We start from the raw sequence: 20,063 nt of genomic DNA on the forward strand, positions 1-20,063 counted from the left end.
CCCTGCCCTGCTCCTTTCTCCTGAGCTATTCTAGCTTCTCTTCCCTTCTCCATCCACTGTAAAGGAACATGGGGACTACTGTGGAGCTAGTTTGTCCTGTTTTTTGAGAAAAACCCAAACCAGATAGAGAGAGAGAGAGAGAGAGATATATATATATATATATATATATATATATATATATATATATATATATATATTGCACACCTTTTCCCCTGAGAATCAGCCCTCCAAAATCAGGGTGTGTATTAAGCAGGGAAGCTGATTTGTGCCTTCCCACCACCCTGCTTTGAGTCCTGCCCTGTGGTACAGCAACTTTGGCATTAAAATTCAGGCAACTGAAGGATTCAGTTGACTTTAATGGCTTATTTTTCTTCATCCCACAAGTGTTAATGATCATCTTTCCTTTTTAATTGTTTTGATGTTCCACTAACCAGCTAAACTTAGGATAATTTTGCCATCTTCTAGTTGCTTCTGGTCTCTCTTCCTATTCCACAGCCCTGGAAACACTACATCTTTTCAAAATCATAGCTGCACCCATGATTCTTAATCAGCGCTTAATATTTGAACTTTAGTTGAGCAGGAAAGGGAGGGTGAGTCAGCTGTGGCCACGCTCTCTGTAGCCATAACTCTGGAAAATGCTTTTTTTTTTAGTCATTCTGCTTTTTAAAAACAAGGCTCATATTATCTTCTGGGGCTTCTGCGAAAATGATACTCGTCCTTTGGAAAGCCAGTCTTGAACATCTGTTTTGTAGGTGAAAGGAATCAGTTAAACTTGACTTTGCTTCCTGTGTACCAGAATTTATGATTCAGGATATGGATGCAATCCTGAATGCTATTTAAGTGTTTCAGATGTGCAAAGATGGCATTTTTTTTTTAGGTATTAGTGCAATTTTTTTGCAGAAAAAGTACTTGATAAGCTCCCTATTTAACAAAATGAACTGTTATGAGATTTAGATGCATTGGAAGTAACTCAGTTATACTGATTTTTTTTTTTCATTCCTTATAATTCTGTTCTATTTATTTAAAATACTTTTCATGACATTAGGTGGAAATGTCTGTGTTCATTTTTCATGCCGAAAGAATATTTTTGGGGACTCTTATGGAGCTACATTAGCATACAAGGTCAAATTTCAGTATGTGTATAATTTGGCTGTAGTCTCATTAGCTAAAATCAGAAAGCGCCAAGAATACAAATGAAGCTGTTTTCTCAACTTCCTTCACCAATAACTGAGAATCTCAGTATCTGGGTTTGCTAACTCTAGCCAGGAGGAAGTATGTGTATGTATAATGTATTATGTTGGCAACACAGACTGGAATAAAACTGCTACAAAACAAAATGACAAAGATGATCTTTTAAACATCAAATATTGACCACTGAATTAGAATTTCGCAGTAGTGAGAACACTATATTAGTCTAGACTATTAAACTTCATGTAGGGTATGCAAATAATTCCCTGCGATTATAAGGATTAATTTTAATGGCAAATTAAAACAAGAAGGTATTCCACCTTCCCTCCCTCCCCGTATAGAATAAAAGAAGTTTGATACTCTTAAGTAAATTGTTAAGGAAGGCTCCTGTTAACTTCTCTTGAAGGGTTTTTCACAATCTTGCACAGTGTAATATTTTACAGTGATGTTTTAACACTTAAATACTGTATTGTTACCAATAACTCAGGTTATTAAATCCTAATTTACATATTTATGTTTATGCTTTTCTTTTATTTAGGCAATGAAAATGTTCTAGCTGGGTTCACGTTTCCAGTTCCTGTAATCTTTCTGCTGTCATGCTGGAGTAGTTGGATTGTAAATCTATGCAGTTTATTAGTTTGGTTGAAATCTTCCACAAACCCTAAATTTTGGATCTAATTTGGCTCTGTCCTGGTGGTGTATGTCTATACGGTATGCGTCTAGTGGGGCCTTTTGAAAAGTCAGGATACTGCTATTCCAACAATCCAAGTCAATTCTATCCATTTCCAACCCTCCTTCATTGTAGCATTGGTCAACAAACAATCCCCACTATAATTGTAACTGGTCTCTGTTTAAAGCAGAAGCAGTTTTGGAAATTGTGTTGCATGAAGCTCTTTGGTAATGTTAGATGGCTTGCATCCAAAAAATTATTTTTGAAGTCTAACAAATGGAGGGAACAGCTGTTGTTGGTTTCCTGAAAGTCATTGCAATATACCAGTGTTTTCAAGCTGTTCTGTGGAACCTAGGGTTCCCTGATGGGTCATCAGGGTTTCACAGAAGGATTGGGGCTAATGGAAAAGCAGGCTGGGAGGTGGTGTTGCTGGGCTAGGTTTTTTGGCTCTGTATCAGTCTTTAGGGTTGAGAGAGGGGTTCTGCAACACAAGTAATCTGAAAGGATTCTGTGACCCTAGGACGGGGCAGCAGTTATTTCAGGCAGAGGGCCACTTATTGAGTTTTGGCAAGCCATCAAGGGCCGCATGACAGGCAGCTAGGGGGAGATATATATTCATTTTCTAAATTTTTAGGGGCCCCGTGGGTCAGATAGAATGGTCTGGAGGGCCGCATTTTGCCCACCCCCGTCCTAGGAAGTTTGAAAACCACTTTAAACAAACTTTCAAAACATTTTGAAATTGTTCAGGAATTCTGAACTTAAAAAAAAAAAATCAATCTCTGTATCTTCTAAATGTAGAAATAAAATGCTTACTAAACCTGTTTTGCGGAGTACATTGGGGCATGCCTGCTTTGACCTTATGTTCTGCTGAATAGACTCTTCAGGTCTGCTGTGAGACTGATCCAGTGAATATAAGCTTGCACATTGACAAAAGCTTGCTGAATTCAGCTTCATCCAGGTCACTCCAGATTTTGCAGGGAAGTTCGCACACCTTTTAGTATGCTTGAAAACTGGTGAAAGCTGAGGCTTTGTAGCTGACCTCAGTTCTTTATTCCTATCTCCTTGCTTAATTATCCTTCTCTAAATCATCATCATTTAATCAGTTTATTTGAGACAACCCCTTCTTCTATGCTCCATCCATATTAATTAGCATCCACTCTGCAGAAACGTTTCCCCAAGCAGAGTTTTAACTGTGATAAGGCAGAAGAGCCATTGGGACTTTGCATTTGATCTTATATAGAAAGTATTTTGCTATGGCAGGAATGAATGGCACTAAACTGCTGAAGATAAATGAGTGGTGATAGAGCTAGGGGGATGGAGTTGGACTCTAAAGTGGAGGTGCCTTTTTAGACACAAGGCACCCCTTAAAAATGCCAACTTTTAGTTTTCACTCCTTTTTTTTTTTTTTTTTTACTATAAAAAAAAATTAGAGCAATTCTTCTGTAGCAAAGGGCTGGGAAAGACCACCCGGCTACTAGGGACAGAAATTGCTGGTATAATAAAACAACATAAGTGATTGGAAACTGGTTCAAATCCATAGCAGTAGAGGTTCAGTGCACATAAACAAGTTTTGGACAGTTTGAAAATGGTTTAAGTTAAACCTGGATGGATGTAATATCAGAGTTATCTGATTTAGGATAAATTGGTTTATTGAATTTCTGTCCCAGATACCCTCCAGATTCAGATTAACTCCAAGTTAATTTGCACCACCTCAATAAACCCCTCCTCTTGGGGTAGGTGGGCTAGTCTTGGCCTATTCTGTCTGCTCCAGCCAAGCAGAGAAGCATGCCCTACCATCCCCTGCCTTCTGACCTGGGACACTTGCAGGCATATGGCTGTATTGCCAGAATCAAAAGTGAATGTCTGTTCACTTGCTTAGTGGTTCAATCTACGCGGCTTAAACTAACCTGCAAAGATTGAATCTGTTCAGCCTCGGGCTTTTTGACTGTCTGTAACACTTAGCCGATCGGATCAGAATGGCTTTGACACAGATTCCTGTTGAAAATTTCTGGATTTATCTTCTGAATCATGTATGCACACTTATCAGTGCTAATATTGTATGGTATCCTTGAAAGAATTTTGGGGCACTCCAGGGTGCTCCAGCGCCCTGGTTGAGAGTTACTGCTTTTAAGGATTTGTAGGTAGTTGGTCTCAGTGAGGGCCTTGACATCAGAAAATTTTCCACCTTTTGGGATGGCAAAACATAGCACCTTTTAGCGTACGTGTTTTCTTGATTCACCTTTAATTTGAGGATTTGTATGGTTACTCCTAATGATGTTGTTTAGACTTTCTGAATCAGTAGCATTAGTGATGATTTTTACAAGAGAAATGGCTGTTCTAAATGTATTACTCCTTCTGTATCCCCCTGAATTACCAATCTTTAAACAAAAGAGATTAGGAATAAATTTAGAGAGATGCGTGTTCTGGAGAAGTAATGGTTATTAAACTTTCTAATAAATGTTAATTGGCTCGATTTCATCTGTGCCTTCTTCAGCCTTATCAGGGTGAAGTGTAATTTTGAAAGAAATGCGTGGTTTTTGAGACGATGAAAGATTGAGGAAATAAATCTTAAGCTTGTGCTTTTCTTTAGCTTATATAAAAAAATAAAACTATTTTGAAGGGTTTATGACAATCAGGGTTTTATACCATTTATGCTGCTCAGATTTCACCTATCTGCCTTAATATGAGACACTTTCAAGCCAAATTTTGAAACTCTCTTAAGGAATTCAGAACTCTTTAAAAACCAATCTCTATCTTATAAATGTGGAAGTAAAAATGCTTACCATATCTGTTTTGCAGAATACATTGGGGATGTCTGCTTTAACTTCCATGTTGTATCCACAGCTCTGCTAAGTAATTACTGCATATATCTGCATTTTTCCAGATATATTGCTTTGAAATTGCTTCTGTAATCTTTTCCTCTTCTGTTTTCTCTCGTAGTTCTCAGTCACCAGGTGATTGCACTGGTGTTTTACCTAAGGGAGCTTTTCACCTTTACTTGGGATGCAAGCCAGAGGAGAGGATCATAAGTCTTTCACCTTTCTCTTAATTTGGAGGCTGTTTTCTCTCTCCTGTGTAATTCTATCCCTTTCAAGTTTTAAATGCAGTGTTCCATATTTCATTGTATGGCAGCGGTTAGCAGCTGAACTGCGGGGGTTTTTAATGACTTTGTATATTCTTTACTGCCTTGGGTATTGAAAGGTTCATTGTAATTAGCTTGCCTACTAGTCCAATGTAAAGTTATTGGGAATATATTTAAAGACAAGAGCTGCCGGTCTCACAACTTAAAAGATATATTTGCTCAGTTAATTAACCAGTGTGGATGAGTAAATTGCTTGAAGGTTGGGATCCTTGCAATAAGAGGCTATCATTACAATTTAAAAAAATGGAACTGGTGACCATTGTTGAATCGGATATTTAACAATTACATTATGTTCTATATATTGGGAAGGAATGGACTCAAAAGGAGTGTTTTTAAATGAACTGTGCATGCCACTTTCTGAAAAATACTCAACTCTGCTTAACACACCACCTTTTATCCCGGGATCTCAAGTATTTTGTAGAAAATTAAGTGTCTTAAAATCTTATTAGGTAATTATCTCCATTTATCAGATGGGGTAATTGTGATGGAAAAAGGATTAGTCTGTCATTGAATCAATGGCGGATCTGACTAGAATTTGGATTTCCCCCTCCCTCTCACAAATAGACACTTGTGTGTCATATCCCAAACCTTGTTCCAGGCCTTTCACATCTATGGACTTTTAGAATGATATAGTCTTTCACATTGTAATAAATTATTATTTTCTTTTTACTTTACATCTGATTTGAGCAGGTGTATGTAGTTCCAGAAGAGCCCAAGTTTGTTTTCTCTGAAAATGCTCTAAAACCTGTATCAAGCACTAGCTGTTGTTTTGAACTGGAAAATAGGGATGAACTCCAGCTGCTGGGCATGTTCTCTTCTTTCCCACTTATATTGCCAGATGCAGTTGGGTATGGTTGTTGAAGTTCTAGATGTCATAGAAAGCTTAATAGGCTAGTGTTTTCTTCAAATTCCTCATTCTTAGAACTGTAGAAAATTAAGGTTGGAAGGGACCTTAGGAGGTCATCTAGTCCATACCCTGCTCAAAGCAAGACCATCCCCCACAAGATCATCCCAGCCAAGGCTTTGTCAAACTGGGTCTTATAAACCTCCAAGGATGGAGCTTCCACCAGCTCTTTGGGTAACCTGTTCCAGAGTTGTGCTTCCCTCCTCGTGAGAGTTTTTCCTAATATCTAACCTCAACCTCCCTTGCTGCAACTTGAGACCATTGCTCCTTATTCTGTTATCTGCCACCACTGAGAACAGTCCAGCTCCATCCTCTTTGCAACCGCACTGAGAACAGTCCAGCTCCATCCTCTTTGCAGCCCCCCTGCAGGGAGTTGAAGGCTGCTACTGAATCCCCTCTGTGTTCTCTCCTCCAAACTAAATAGGCCCCATTCCCTCAGCGTCTCCTCATAAATCATGTGCCCCAGCCCCCTAACTTTTTTTTATTACTCTCTACTGGACTCTCTCCCAGTTGTCCACATCCTGTCTGTAGTGGGGGGCCCACTTGGACAGTGGTATTCTATAGAGATTAACAAATATTTTAGTACCCATTGATCCCTTAAAGCTTTTTGATGTGCAGATATTTTGGATTGTGTTCTTGACTGCTCTAAAAATACCTTGAGTCTGACTTACGTTAGATCTTTTTCCTGGTCCCCTATTGTACATGCATTTTTTTTTTTCTGCAAGAAATTTAATAACTACCTGAGGTAGTCTTATTTTGTGGGCAGATAACAATTTGTGAATAGATCCAACCATTGGATCCCTACACTAGGTTCCCTGGGTTTGGATAATGGCAAGCCAGAAGGAATGATCATTGTGTCCCAGGTGTGTATTCCACATGGAGGCCCATATCTGACACCCTTCTTTGGAAATAGATCCATAGTTCAACTTTCTCCTCAGAAAGTTGGACACTTTTATGTATACAGCAAAGTTAACGTTGCTTAACTATTCTGGTATAATGAGTGTGGTATGATGATATGAGCACACCTGTACCAATATGTCTTAGTCCCATATAGAAATGTTGTCACTTTTTGATGAGAATTGAGTGGCAGTAGAAGTTGTGACAAAGTTCATAGAAAAATTGGGCTTGAAGGAACCTCAGAAGGTCATCTAGGCCACCACCTGCTCAGGCTTTACATGGTTTAGATCAGCGATTCTTAACCACAATACTATGGTACTCTGGGGTACTGTGAGATCCTTTCAAGGATGCAGTGTGGTATTGTACTAGCATTGCTAGGTGTGCAATATGATTCACAAGATAAATCAGAGACTACGCTTGGGAATCCATAATGTCAAAACCATTCTGCCTTTTTGTGATCTTTGAGTTCTTTGCAATAAAAGAGTTGCTCTTTCACTTTTCTGCACTTAAAAATGGTGAAAACTAAGAGCTGGCATTTTTTTGAGGGGTCCCTCAAATCTAAAAACGTTTGAGACCTACTGGTTTTGATAGTGTCTTACAGTTCCAGTGATGGATTTCCCAAAATTTTATCTAGGTAACTTCTTCCATTACTTAATTACCCTCCTTGTTGAAGCTCCTCCTGATCTCTCTATCAGATCTCTCTAGTTGCAGTTTAAGCTCCATGCTACTTGTCCTGTTCCTTGTGAATGCAGGACAATTGATTGTCATCCTCTTAATTACAATCCTTTTTTGTATTTGGAGAGTTAACAAATCATCAGTCTTTTTCTGAACTAGATAATCGCAAGTCTTCCAGCCTTCCATTGTATGCTCTGCTTTTAGGCATCTAATAACTTTTTTTGCTCTTCTCTGGATTCTTTCCATGTTGTCTATATCTTTCTTAAAGTTCCGAAGTGACCTCTGTACTCCAGGTGAGGCCTCACCATTGCTGAACAGTTATTTTTGTGACTCACATGCACATTCTCATACTTCTTTCTCTTTTGCTGCAGTTACACATCCTCATTCCCTACTCCAACATGTCAGCTTGAGGTCATATACCTTCATTATGTTTGTTTCATTTAGACTATATTTTCTTATCTTAGGGTGTTGTGGGAGGTACTGTCAGAGTCTTAAAGTTGATGATATTCATGAATGACATGTGCCCCTGGCAGCTGGGGGGGCATGGCAGCGATAAGTGGGGAGCTCCTGCAGACATTGCTGGTGGTGTTGGCACTGAGGTGGGGTGGCACCGCCAGCATCCCCTGTGCATCACCAGTGATCCCGTTCATTGCTCTCCTTTCATCTCTAAAGCCCGTTGCCTTGTTATAGAATGAAATCAGTTTGTTTAGGCATGACTTGCTCTTGACAGATCCATAGTGCCATTCCTTGTCACCTTGTTATCCTGTAGGTCAGGGGTGTTCAACTCCCAGCTCATGGGACAGTGTCATCTGGCGTGCAGGGCTTCCCATGGGTCTGAGAATTGGGCCCTGAGACTTACTAGGCCCTACTCTTTTGAACAGTCCCTAATCTCTTTTCCCTGCTACAGGTTATCTATTCCCCAGACCTTGCTGCTGTGTTTACTACCTGAGAGTTGACCTTTTTGTGAAAGTAAAAAAAAAATAAAAAAAAAAGCATTAAGCACTTCAGCCTTCTCTGCCTTGTCTGTTATTAATGACATCTCCCCATTCACTTTGCTTTGTCTCTCTCCCTTTAATGTATTTCTAGAATGCTTTTTAAATTGCCTTTATTTCCCTTGCTAGCTTCCTCAATTTCTGTCTTGGCCTTCTCAATTTTTTTTTTTTTTTTGTCTCTCCAGGATCTTATACTTACCCGTATGTCCAAGCTTCAGCTTTTTGTGAAATTCCTTTTTAAGTTTAAATCGTGGAGCAGGTGTCTGGCTACACTTCTTACTCTTCCTTCACATCGGAATAGCATGCTCTTGTGCCATTTACTATTGTCTGTCAAGAAACAGCCCCTTCTCCTGGACATGCCACCCATGTGATCCTCCCTACCAGTTTTCTGCATTGTTGTTGGTTTTTGTTTTTTTTTTTTTCCCCCAGGTCTGCTTTTCTGAAGGCCAAACTTTTTATTCGTTGCCTTAGAATCAAGAACGCAGTTATTTAGAACCAGCGAATTGCCCATCAAGAACGGCGGATGATTTTCAAGTAACAAAAACAAATGAGACAGATTTTATTTTTTATATTTAATAAAATAAATTAAGTATTTATAAAACTTAAATAAAATAGGCTGAACATTTGAAGATGCCAGTCCCTTCCTGCACTTGGTGTCATCCAGCGGGCTGGAGGTCTGCCCACCCAAGCTGCCGCCCAGCTGCAGCCTGCGCACCTCTGCTGAGCAAGGGTAGGCAAGCTGCGCCTTGCAATAGCTGCCCATGCCCCAGGGCTTCCTCTGCCCACCCCCAGGCACCTCCTTCCCTGCTCAGGGTTCAGGATGTGGTCTCCGCTGCTCGCTCACTGCCTTGTACCCCCTCCAGGCTCCTGCTTTTCCCTGGCTGGCCCCTCCCTGCCATGCTGGGTTCCCAGCACCATCCCGGGAGGAGCTCAGTAGAAATGGCCCTGGACCTCGACTTTTTTTCCCAGTTTTGGAAGTTGGGATCTTCTTGACATGGTCACTGAACAAATGCTAAGGTTTAGCAAAGACACTTCTCTGAAGATACAGATGTTCCATCTCTTAAAGTTTTCTAGCTATTCCCATTTAAAAAGCGTTACAGATAGACAGACCCACAGACAGATGGACTAAGCCCTTCATATACATTGTTCTTAACTGTTAGGTCATATGAATGGCAACAGAGCAGATGGGTGGCCTCACCTTGGCCCTGTCCTGCTCCCTGCAGGTGGTGACGATGGGGTGGGGGGAGGCCAACAGGGTTAGCCTTGGGCCCCCCCCTTGCTCCTTGGAGGTGATGGCAGTGGTGGTGCAGGGGGAGAAGCAGGGTTGGGACGCTGTGGTGGGGCGAGGCCCCTGGCAATGGCCTCAGACCACCCCTCCCCTCTTCCGTTGTCGCCACCTGCAGGGCCAAGACAGTGGTGGGGGGGAGGGGGACGAGTGGGTCTGGGGTTGGGGAGCAGGTGCATCATGGCTTTGTGCCTGGGCTCACTCCTCCCCCATCCCCCCATTCTGCGTTGGCCCCGAACCTGCACCTGTTACCCCACCATCGCCGGGTTAACCTAGGCCTGCTGCTCCCCATCCTTGGGTCTGGTCCTTCCCTGCATTGGGCCTGTGCCCACTCTTCCCCTCCCCCCATTGTCATTCTTGACAGGCAATTGGCTAGTATATAGCGAGAGATGTCTAGATTATATATAGTCACCTAACCTGTCTTCTGCCTTCAGATTTCTTACTTTTTAAATGGTATTTATTAACAAATTCAATTTATCAAATAACATGCTTAACATATAAAGCTACAATCCCCTAAAATATACCTAAAGACAGATATTTATCTTTCATTAACAGTGCTCCTGTAACCTCCATCAATATGCACAGAGGACTCTTGTGTTCTCTTCTCCTCCATTTAGCCCGGGGTGGGCAATTATTTTGAGCAGAGGGCCACTTACTGAGTTTTGGCAAGCCATCGAGGGCTGCATGACGGGCAGCTCAGGGCAGATTAATATTAATTTTCTAAATTTTTTAGGGGCACCGTGGGCCGGGTAGAATGGCTTGGCAGGCCACATCTGGCCCGCGGGCCACATTTTGCCCACCCCTGATTTAGTCTCTGACAGCTACTTTATACATAAACAGCTTTATTATTTACTCCTTTCTTCCTCACAACTCTGCATAGTACAAAGCTCACTGTCTTCTATTCATCTCTGATTTTTAGATTTCAAATTTATTCCAAATTTGTTCTTAACTGTTAGGTCATAAAACTTGCACTTTCCTTCAGGCTTCAAAAAAGTTTCTCAAACTTTCTGGTTTAGAAGCAGGACAAACCTTTATAAGGAGATATTAGAAACTTCCACCAGATGTCTATGGAAACGTCTTTGTTCTCTTCTCTGTAGAACACTGACTTGGTAGGCAGTTCCTTTACAAAGGCTTCCCAAGCCTTTTTTGAAACCAGTCAGGGATTTTCAGCGTGTAACTTCTCTTGCAGGCTTTTGCAGTTATAGCTACTAGAAGTTCAGTGGTCAGTTCCTTGTGACTTAACTTGCAGAGTTTGCAGAAAGGTTCAGTAAGAATGCTAAGAGGTTATCTAATTGATAGGTGGCATCCTGAGAAACATCTGTCATATGTGAGCTGACCACACTGTCTAACATTTGCCTGTTCCTGTACCATAAATACATTTAGTTCTAAGCGGGGGGAGTTGCAACCTATGTAGGAATTTAAAATTATTTTCTTTTTCTTACTGTACAGATGGATGTGTAAGGATCATTGTTTCAAATGGTCTCTTATTCTTCAGCACTAATTTCTGATCTGCTATCAGTAGCCCATTTCATCATCAAATGTGGTTTGTTTTTTTTCCTTCTATATGGCTATTTAAAATTGCTTTGTATAACACAGGAGTAGGCCTGTGTGTTTCATTGGCATGACCATTATTTTCTCAAATTCTGTCCACCTTCAGATTTTTCAACTAATTCCTTCTATTCTGGAGCCACACGTTAAGGGCCTCCCTTTGCCCTGTTTGGTTTCTGTGCTGTAGTGCAAAAACTTGTCCGTTGTCTGTGTATTGCTGTCAACCACCCCCTGGCTTGCAGACGTAGCAGTTAAAGTTACCCATGCACCAGGTCCTGTGGCTTGGATTCTTTAGTTGAGTTTTTTGTTTTTTAAAGCCTCCTTTACTCCCTGCTTCCTTGATTGGTGTGCACCTACTACAGATCACCATGATGACATTTCCGCTGTGCTGTTTTCCCAGTTGACCTTTAACCTGGACACTTTCAAGCGATCTACTTTCTACTTCATTCTGGATCACAGAACAGATGTATAGATCTTTATGTATGTTGCAACACCTTTCCCCTCCCTCTCTTCCCTACATCAACAAGTGATACCCCTTCATGTTAATATTTCAATCATGCAAATGATCCCAATTAGTTCATAATTTTGGGTGCGTACTAGAACTTGGCTTTCTTTCTCCACCCTCTCCCTTCCCACACTGATGAATCCCATTGTGTTCAAGGCATCATCCTACTCGTTCTTAAAAGTCAAAAGTCTATTAAAAGTCTTTCTCCCCAACCATGAGTCTTAAGTTTGCATATACTGTGTTTTTCCTTGTTTTGCTGTTTTAATTTTGAGTTTGTGACATTTTATTAATTAAGGTGAATACCTAAATCAGTTCAGCAAATTTAAAGGTGAATTGATCAGTTTAATTGCCTTGTACGGTTTGGCAATTGATTGATATATGCCTCCAGTAATGAACAGCCTTTTTTGGTGATCTGTGTATGCATAAATAAGTAGCAAAATACACTAAGTGTGGTATTTATGGAGATGTTGGTAATCTTTATGGAGTGGCAGGTCAAAATAATGCAGCTTGGCAAATTGAGGTGGGCCAGCTCTACTGATAATGTATGCAGCCTGGGTGCTGCCATATGCTGCAGAATCCCCCTGCTGCCAAAATACTACTGATGTTTGGGCTTCACAGGCTAGATGAAACTGCTTGGCAGGCTGGATCTGGCCCATGGGCTGTAGGTTGACCCCAGTATTAATGGACACTTTTAGAGCTTTGGAAACTATGTTAGAGGCAAGGCTGCTTACACCTACTAATGGCAGTGAATACATTCCTCCACTCGTAGTTTTCCGTTTTATGCCACCCTTTCCCTGTTAGATGTGGTTGTGCAACAGAGGCTGAAGTAGTTTTGCAACAATGAAATCTGTAACCGCAGATGGAATGTGCAAAGAAGAGACTTGATTTGTATTCCCAGATAAATCTTGAGCTCCAGGAATAATCTCTTTTGCAAGGTATTTGTAATCCCCATTCCCAACTAAAAAAACCCAACATACTGTTTCCTCGATTTTAAAAAAAACCTACATAAACCAGTGGACGGAGGTTGGGAAAGGGGGAAGCTTGCAACAGTTCTGTGCAATGCAAGATGCTTTGCAATAAGCTCTTTGGAGCAGAGACACTATATAATTATATGGTGGAATCCTCGCCTATTATAGGGGTCCAGTCTAAATAATTTAAAGGATATTTCTTCCTGAGATGTGGAAAGAAAGATGTGTGTTGTCTAAAATGAAAAGCTTGTAATTTTTTAAATAAGGTTGACTGATAGAACGTTGGTGGTAGGTTTTCTTGGCATGAGAAATGAGAATCTGCATTATAGGTCTGGCATTGAAAGGTAGTACTGATGTTTCTGGCCAAGATGTGGGAACAGGATATGCATGTGAAGGATTCTGTGACACCTGTTCCAGCACACTGCTACATGATCATAAAATATTTAATTCAAGGTACAATGTATTGCTAAGAGATCATTTGCATATTGTATAAGAGGTTCTTTCAGCATCTACTATCAAGTGTATGTTTTTAATATCAGAAGTTTTGTTAGTTGAAACTCTTAGCATTGTAGTTTTTTTTCCCCAGCCTTTTTGAATGGGATGAATTTCGGGTCTTCTGTATAGTCTTTCATATTCTGAAGATTTTCACAAAGCAATCATTTTCATACTGAAGGTTCAGTGTGTAAAGGCAAACAAGGCTGTAACTTTCAGCCTGTGACATCAAAACACTAGGTGAGAAAATACTGTTATAGTCTTTAAATTGTACCTGAATACTCCTGTGGGGGAGTAAGGGGAGGGACCCTCCCACGGTAAAAGCTGTATTTGAAATTTGTTCTTTAAAGCATGGTTGAGTCTCTCTGTCAGAGGTGTAGCGGTATCTCTGTCCCCTGGGCACGGATGGGGCATGGGGCAGTGCTCACTGTTATGCACTCACCCAAAAAGTTGCTCCCAATGCTTTTGCCCTGGTTATGTTGTCATACCCACCGTCCATGCACCCTCTCCCACTGTGTAGTTAAGCTGCTGCTCTGGTGCACATAGTCCCTGTGTTTTCAGAGAGAAATTTAATTTTCTAGGTTTTAAAACATTTAATGGGAATGGGAAACTTTTAAAAAATGGCAGACTGCACATTTCATGGGACTTCTCTGCTTAAGCAACAGTGGCTCTGCATGTTGCAGACTTCCCCCTTGCTTGCTCTGATATTATCCCAGATATTTTAAGATATTTAACTTATAAGGTACTAAATCACTTTGGTTTCAATTCCTGTGCTGACTCTGGTCAGAAAAGTTCATAGTATTGGAAGAGTCCAGTCTCCTGCTGTCACAGGCAATCATATCAAATAACCCTCTCCATAAATTGATGAAGCTCCATCCTCCAGAATAGCAAAGGTTTTTTTGTCTTTGCTTTTTCTATCACAAAGCTGTTCCAATACATGACTGCTCTCATGGTTGGAAATGAGCCTAAATTTATTCAGGGCCAGCTTACATCCATTTGTTCTTGTATCACATCTTTTAGTGTATATAGTTCTTTTTCTTCCATGGGATTCATAATCCTAGTATAATCATAGTGTCATCACAAAGCAAAAGATAAATAAGCCAAGCTTTTTGAATTTAATCTTTTAAGAGAAGCACTCCATCTCTAACTGATCATCCTAGCAGTTCTTCTCTGTACCTGTTCTGGCGTCAGTGAATTTTGAGCATGAGTGATCAGAATTGTACTCTATTCCAAATAAGGTTACAGCAATATCTTGTGCAATGCCTTTGACTGCAGCTGTAGTACAAAGATGTATTATTTCATGTCTACATCCCACTGGTTACTCTTGTCCTGTCCTTAAAAGTAATGCACTATGTATTCCCCCCCAATCACTTGTAACTGAGTTCGTTGTTTATAGCAGAAATTCTTATTTGCGCAAATTATAGCAGTACAGTGACCTCACTTTTCAGGGTCTCCAAAGAGTGAAAAGGTCTCCTGGCAGAGAAAAGGAAATGAAAATGTATTACTTTTATCTGTAAAGGGAATTAAAGTCTGAGACTGCCACTTGTTTTTAAAAAACTAAGCAAAGTGCTAGGCTTTCAATTTTATTTTTAATCTTTCTTATACTGTTGACTATTTTGCATTTATTTAGATCAGTCTGTAAGCTTTTTGAACCCTCAGACCAGTGGCAGTCCTCAGCATTTCTCACGGCCAGCATGAATTGTACCAAATTTTTAATTGTAAACGCTAATGAGGTACGTGGAGTGATGTCTGGGCTACAGTTTGGGAATGTGATTTAGAGCAGTGAGGGGCAACCTTTTTGATAGGTGTGTAATAAATAAGCTCTGCACCCTCCCCAAGTACCACTCCCAATCCTTTTCTGCCCACCTTGTCGCTGTATTTTCTGGTTCCTTCCCTGTGCTCCGTGCCTGGCTTGCTGATTTGCTGTGTGTGCCACTGTGTTGCCTGTCCCCTCCCTGATCTGCTGCATACCACACACACAGGTTGTCTGTGCCACTTGTAGCACCTGTGCTGCAAGTTGGCAACCCTTGATTTAGACTATGAAATTGCTCTTGTTTCTGCTTAATTAGGTTCCCTTTCAAATTTTTCACTCCTGTCCTGAGAATACAGCATGGGAAAAGCTCTTTAAAACCAGCTCTTTGTATCTGGGCATCTTAAAAACAAACCAGGTTACATAAATGCTAGTTTTTGCAAAAAACACATTTTTAGATCATACTCTGTTGAGCAATAAATTCTTGTTTTTAAACTACTTTAATTGTAGTTAGTTACAATCACATTCCAGCGATTTCTTTTTTACTTTTTTGTGCAAGGCATAAAACTTCTGGACCTGTGCCACAGGAGGTTATAGAAGCAGATAGCATAGCCAGGTTTAGACAGTTAATTCACCATGACAAATTCATAGATGGTAGATTGTTTAATAGCTATTAAACAGAGCAGTTGGAGATGTTTCCTTTGGCATCTCTAAAACAATGATGGTGGCTGCCAAGGAGGGCAACAAGATAGATTGCTCTTGGTATACCTGGTTCAGTGCCCACCTAAACCAGGGGTAGGCAAAATACGACCCGCAAAGGGATTTTGTCCAACCTGTGGTGGGTCCCTCAGTCCTGTCTGACCCATAGTGCATCTGGGTGCCCTCTGGGCACACAGCTGTGCTGAGGCAGCTTCACAGCTAGACTTCCCTTTTGAGGCAGCTGAGGAGGTGGCGGGAGCCATCGTCGCTGGCCCCAGCCCCATGGTACTGGCAGGGACCCGCATGCCCAGTCCCGACCTCTGCCCACCCTGCATCCGCTCCAGACTCAACCCAGCAGACCAGCTCAGCTCTGGACCAGGCAAAACCTGTGTGCACAGCCCTGACCCCAGCCCACCAGACTCGCCCGCCCATGTTGAGCAGTAGCAGCAGCTGTGCTGATCAGGCAGAAGCTGCTGCTCAGCATGGGGAAAAAACAGCCCTTCCTCTTCACTGCTGCTGGGCCCTTGTTGCTGCAGCCACCCGGAGCCTGTGCTTGGGCTACCCCATGGCTCCTCTGCACTGCTACCACTGCCGCCCCACTGAGTGGCCAGGAGGTGAGAGAGGCAGAGAAGCTGCAGGGCAGCCTGGGCAGGTGCAGCAAGAAGGGCCTAGTAGTGGCGAGCGGGAGAGGGGGCACTCTCCCCCCCCCCCCGGCTGCTCAGCATGGGTAGGCAGTCTAGAGCAGGCATGGGGTGGGCTGCATTGGGGCTGTGTGGGCTGCTTCCAGCTGGTCTGCTCAGGCCAGGACAAGTCAGGAGTGGGTGTGGGGTAGGCTGGGGTCAGGGTTGGAGCTGTGTGCTGTTGGCAGTGGCAGGAAGTAGCTGCAGGGTACGGGTTCCAAGTTCTAGCGGGTGGGGGAAGTGGGATGCACTGCTGCATATTTTGGGAAAATGAGAAATGCATTTTAGATTACTGCATGCGTTTTAAACAGTTGGCTTAGGTATAGGGCACTTTTACTGAAGTGTATTGTACATTGCTGTCCCCCCCCCCATCCCAATGGGGATGTGTGGGAGGAAGATTAAATTTATTTTCATTCTCCCCTAACTTCTCATTGTACAGTAGCCATTGCCCCTAAGCTGCAAAGCTGTGAGGCTTATTGCTGACTAGAATCAGAAGCAACTAACTTCCATTTTTTCTCTTCCTGTAATATAAAGTTTGGATTCTCATTTCTTCTTATGTTGAGAAGGGTGTTGAGCCAGTGGCAATGTTCCTGTGCTACAAATGTGTATCTTTACTTGTTCTGTCATTTAATAAAGAAGAAAACTTCTGTGCTTCAGTGTCTAATGGCTATATCCCATGACTTGTAGCATGAGTATTGCTCTGGCACAACCTAAGAGGCCAAGAAACAGTCAAGATAATACAGTCATTGTTTTTTAAAAAAAGCATGTGTGTTGGGGGGGGAAAGATGTTAAGTAGCATCAGAGTATTGGATTTCCATATCTAATGTTGCTACTCCCAATAGTAAGAGAAACATCCAGGCAGAATTACATAATCAAATTAGGTAATTCAGCTATTCCTGACCAGGTTTCTCAATCTGTTAATTTATTTTCAGTTGTGAATAATGTAGTGCATCTGTCATGTTCTAAAGAAGATTGTTCTTTCTGCTTTAAATATTAGAAACAACCTAAGCTTTAATCAGTAAGAGCCTATCTTTGTATAAGCAAAAATGTGAGTAACATATCCAAATTATAGCACAAACTGCTCCAGCTACGGGTTCTACTTTTAAATCAAAGTCTACGTGCGTGTTTGTGGTAGAATAAATATAAATGGGTAAAGAGAAAGAGGAGCCAACTGGATGGATGGATTAAAAAAATGTAAAACCTTCATTTCATTCTTGCTTAACACATTTTAAAAACAGGTTGGCTCTGGGTGCAACTGACTGGCTTAGCAGGAATTGAAACATTGTTAGATCTATTTCACCATATTTTTCATTGTAATCTTTAGCTTAATGGCTTGTTTAATGGAAAGGTGGCTAACCAGTAGTATGCACTGCAACTCCACAAGTAACACACTCAGCCTCAGCGTGTGCAATGCAGCAGAGAAAAGGGAGGAAGCGGGGAACTTGGCTGGGGATAATCGAGCAAGGAGCAGGAAGCTGAGCAACAGATTGGGAAGGGGATTAGTGGTACTCAGTGCGGGGCTCCCCTTATGGCACACCTGCCAAAAAGTTTGGCCCCCACTGGTTTAATAATTTTTTCCAGAAGTAAATGTTTGTCCAGTTTGCTACAGATTACAAATAAGCAAACAAGTTAAGGTACGATTCTGCTAAAGTAATGGAAGAATGCAAAATGAAATAGTCCCGAATAACAGGATGTCACTTCTTTTCCCTCAGGCAAAGTACATCTCCCAGTGCATCGATGAGATCAAGCAGGAGCTGAAGCAGGATAACATTGCAGTGAAAGCGAATGCTGTCTGCAAACTTACATATGTAGGTGCCTTGCTTGGGCAAAATGTACCAGTACCTTTCATTTTACTCCCTTGCTAACTTCTAGCTACTGCCTGCCTGAATTATATCTTTATTTACTTAGTTTTACTAATGCTAATGATAATTTAATCCTAGTATGTTCTGAAAGCACCTGAGACATCAGTTGAAATACCTGCTGAAAAATATTTACCTACTGTAGTTTCTTGCAGCCCTGAAGGTAGCTGTACCTGAAATGTTAGATGGATCTTTTTTGACTGTTTAACAGTCCTTTCTACTTTAAATGTTTTCTGTACAGCCATTTCAGGCAGTTTTGGAGGAGGGGATATATTTTTGGGAAAAGAATGGTTAAAAAGCACAAAGTAGCAAATATAGCACCTGAAACTGCTTTAACACTCTTGAACTTGCTCGATTTAAAAGGGATTTTGCCTTGGAACTTTAGGCCTTTTTCATTTTCTGGGGATGGGAGAAGATGAAATTAGTTATGACTTCTCATTTCTACAATACTGTATTTTCAGGTTTCATTTCATTTCCTGGTAGTATTGGGTCTTGCTTTTTGAAAAAATGATGCTTTGCCTTCTTTTCTAACAGTTACAGATGCTGGGCTATGACATCAGTTGGGCTGCTTTCAATATAATTGAAGTGATGAGTGCATCAAAGTTTACATTTAAAGTAAGTTGGCTGTGAATTGAAGACTATTAAAGCCAAGCTGTTTCTGTTGCTCTGTTATGGATGTCCTGACAGCTGTATATAGATAGGATAACTTTAAATGGTAAATCCTACATTTGATTGCACAAGTCATCCAGGACCTATCAGCATTACTTTCTACCACTTATGCAGGGTCTGTTCTTGTTTTATTGCAACCAAGTGTGGGGGTTTTTTAAAGGCTGCTGCTAGCTTCTTCTCTGCTGTTGTGTTTTGGTTTTGGATTGTTTTCTTTGGGTGTGTGTCCATACCCTGTGTCATGGATGCTTTGAAGGGGGATTGGGCATCTTGAGAAAACAGTGAGAGGCCTCTAGTTTTGGTTAGAAGTTAATGCCTGAGAGTCCAGAACATAGGTCCCCTGCTCCCAAAAGCCCCTATCATTCTGCCTGGCATGAGGCAAGATCTAAATATAATTTGCTGTATAACTGAGTAGCTAAGGGGACCTTTCCCTAAGAATCAGTTTACTGTTTGTAAATGCTCATGAATTCTGGCAGCCCTAAAATGTTCTGTTGTCATTCCACAAAAATGCAATATTTTCTACCCCCTTGATAAGCCTTTTCTTCCTTTGTGGGGAAGGGGGGGCATCAGTCTCCTTGTCCCATTAAACTGTTGGTCCTTCTAGTGAGGTTGGCACTAATTGTCATTTTAGTTTATTGTATCAGTGGCTTTAAGACTCTTTGGAAGGAGCTAAGTATTGCATCCTTTTTGTACATAGTAAAGCCACTTGTTCAAGACCAAACAAGGAGTTGGTGCAAGGGCTAAGTACTGTCTCAAGTAGGTTGTTTCATTCCTTGGTAGATGAACATTCTGTTGGCATAATTATTCATCCTTTTTGTATTAGTGTATTATCAGAGCTACCACTAGATCATCTGAAGACACTGTGGAAAGCTGATGTGCATACATGACTCACTTCCCTCTGCTTTTCTTCTCTGTGTAGAGAATCGGTTACCTAGCTGCCTCTCAGTGCTTTCATGAAGGGACTGATGTAATTATGCTGACAACCAATCAGATCCGCAAGGTAAGCTGCTACTTCAGTCTGAATTTCTTTCTGTTTCTCTAAGGTATTTAAATTATCTCCATGTCTCTAGGCTAACACAGAACCTGAGTTCTTTATGAGCCTAGTCCAGTTTGATACCAAAGTCTGCGATCAAAAAACTTGAC

The 20,063-nt window shown here is 41.3% G+C and overlaps 1 protein-coding gene across 2 annotated transcripts in view; it reads left to right on the forward strand.

Annotated features, from left to right (window-relative positions):
* Nucleotides 1-20,063, forward strand: part of AP3D1 (adaptor related protein complex 3 subunit delta 1) — a 72,489-nt gene that overhangs the window by 9,818 nt on the left and 42,608 nt on the right. The window contains exons 2-4 of one of the 2 annotated variants that reach the window (XM_090028073.1): nt 18,108-18,203; nt 18,789-18,869; nt 19,840-19,920. In XM_090028073.1, coding sequence (XP_089884199.1) covers nt 18,108-18,203; nt 18,789-18,869; nt 19,840-19,920 — 258 coding nt within the window. Of the gene's footprint in view, nt 1-18,107; nt 18,204-18,788; nt 18,870-19,839; nt 19,921-20,063 lie in introns of those variants that run through there. The other variant, XM_090028074.1, reaches the window with a different exon arrangement.

This window comes from Crocodylus siamensis, chromosome 14 (assembly GCF_052110815.1).
Source record: "Crocodylus siamensis isolate JL-2025a chromosome 14, ASM5211081v1, whole genome shotgun sequence".
Taxonomy (NCBI): Eukaryota; Metazoa; Chordata; order Crocodylia; family Crocodylidae; genus Crocodylus; species Crocodylus siamensis.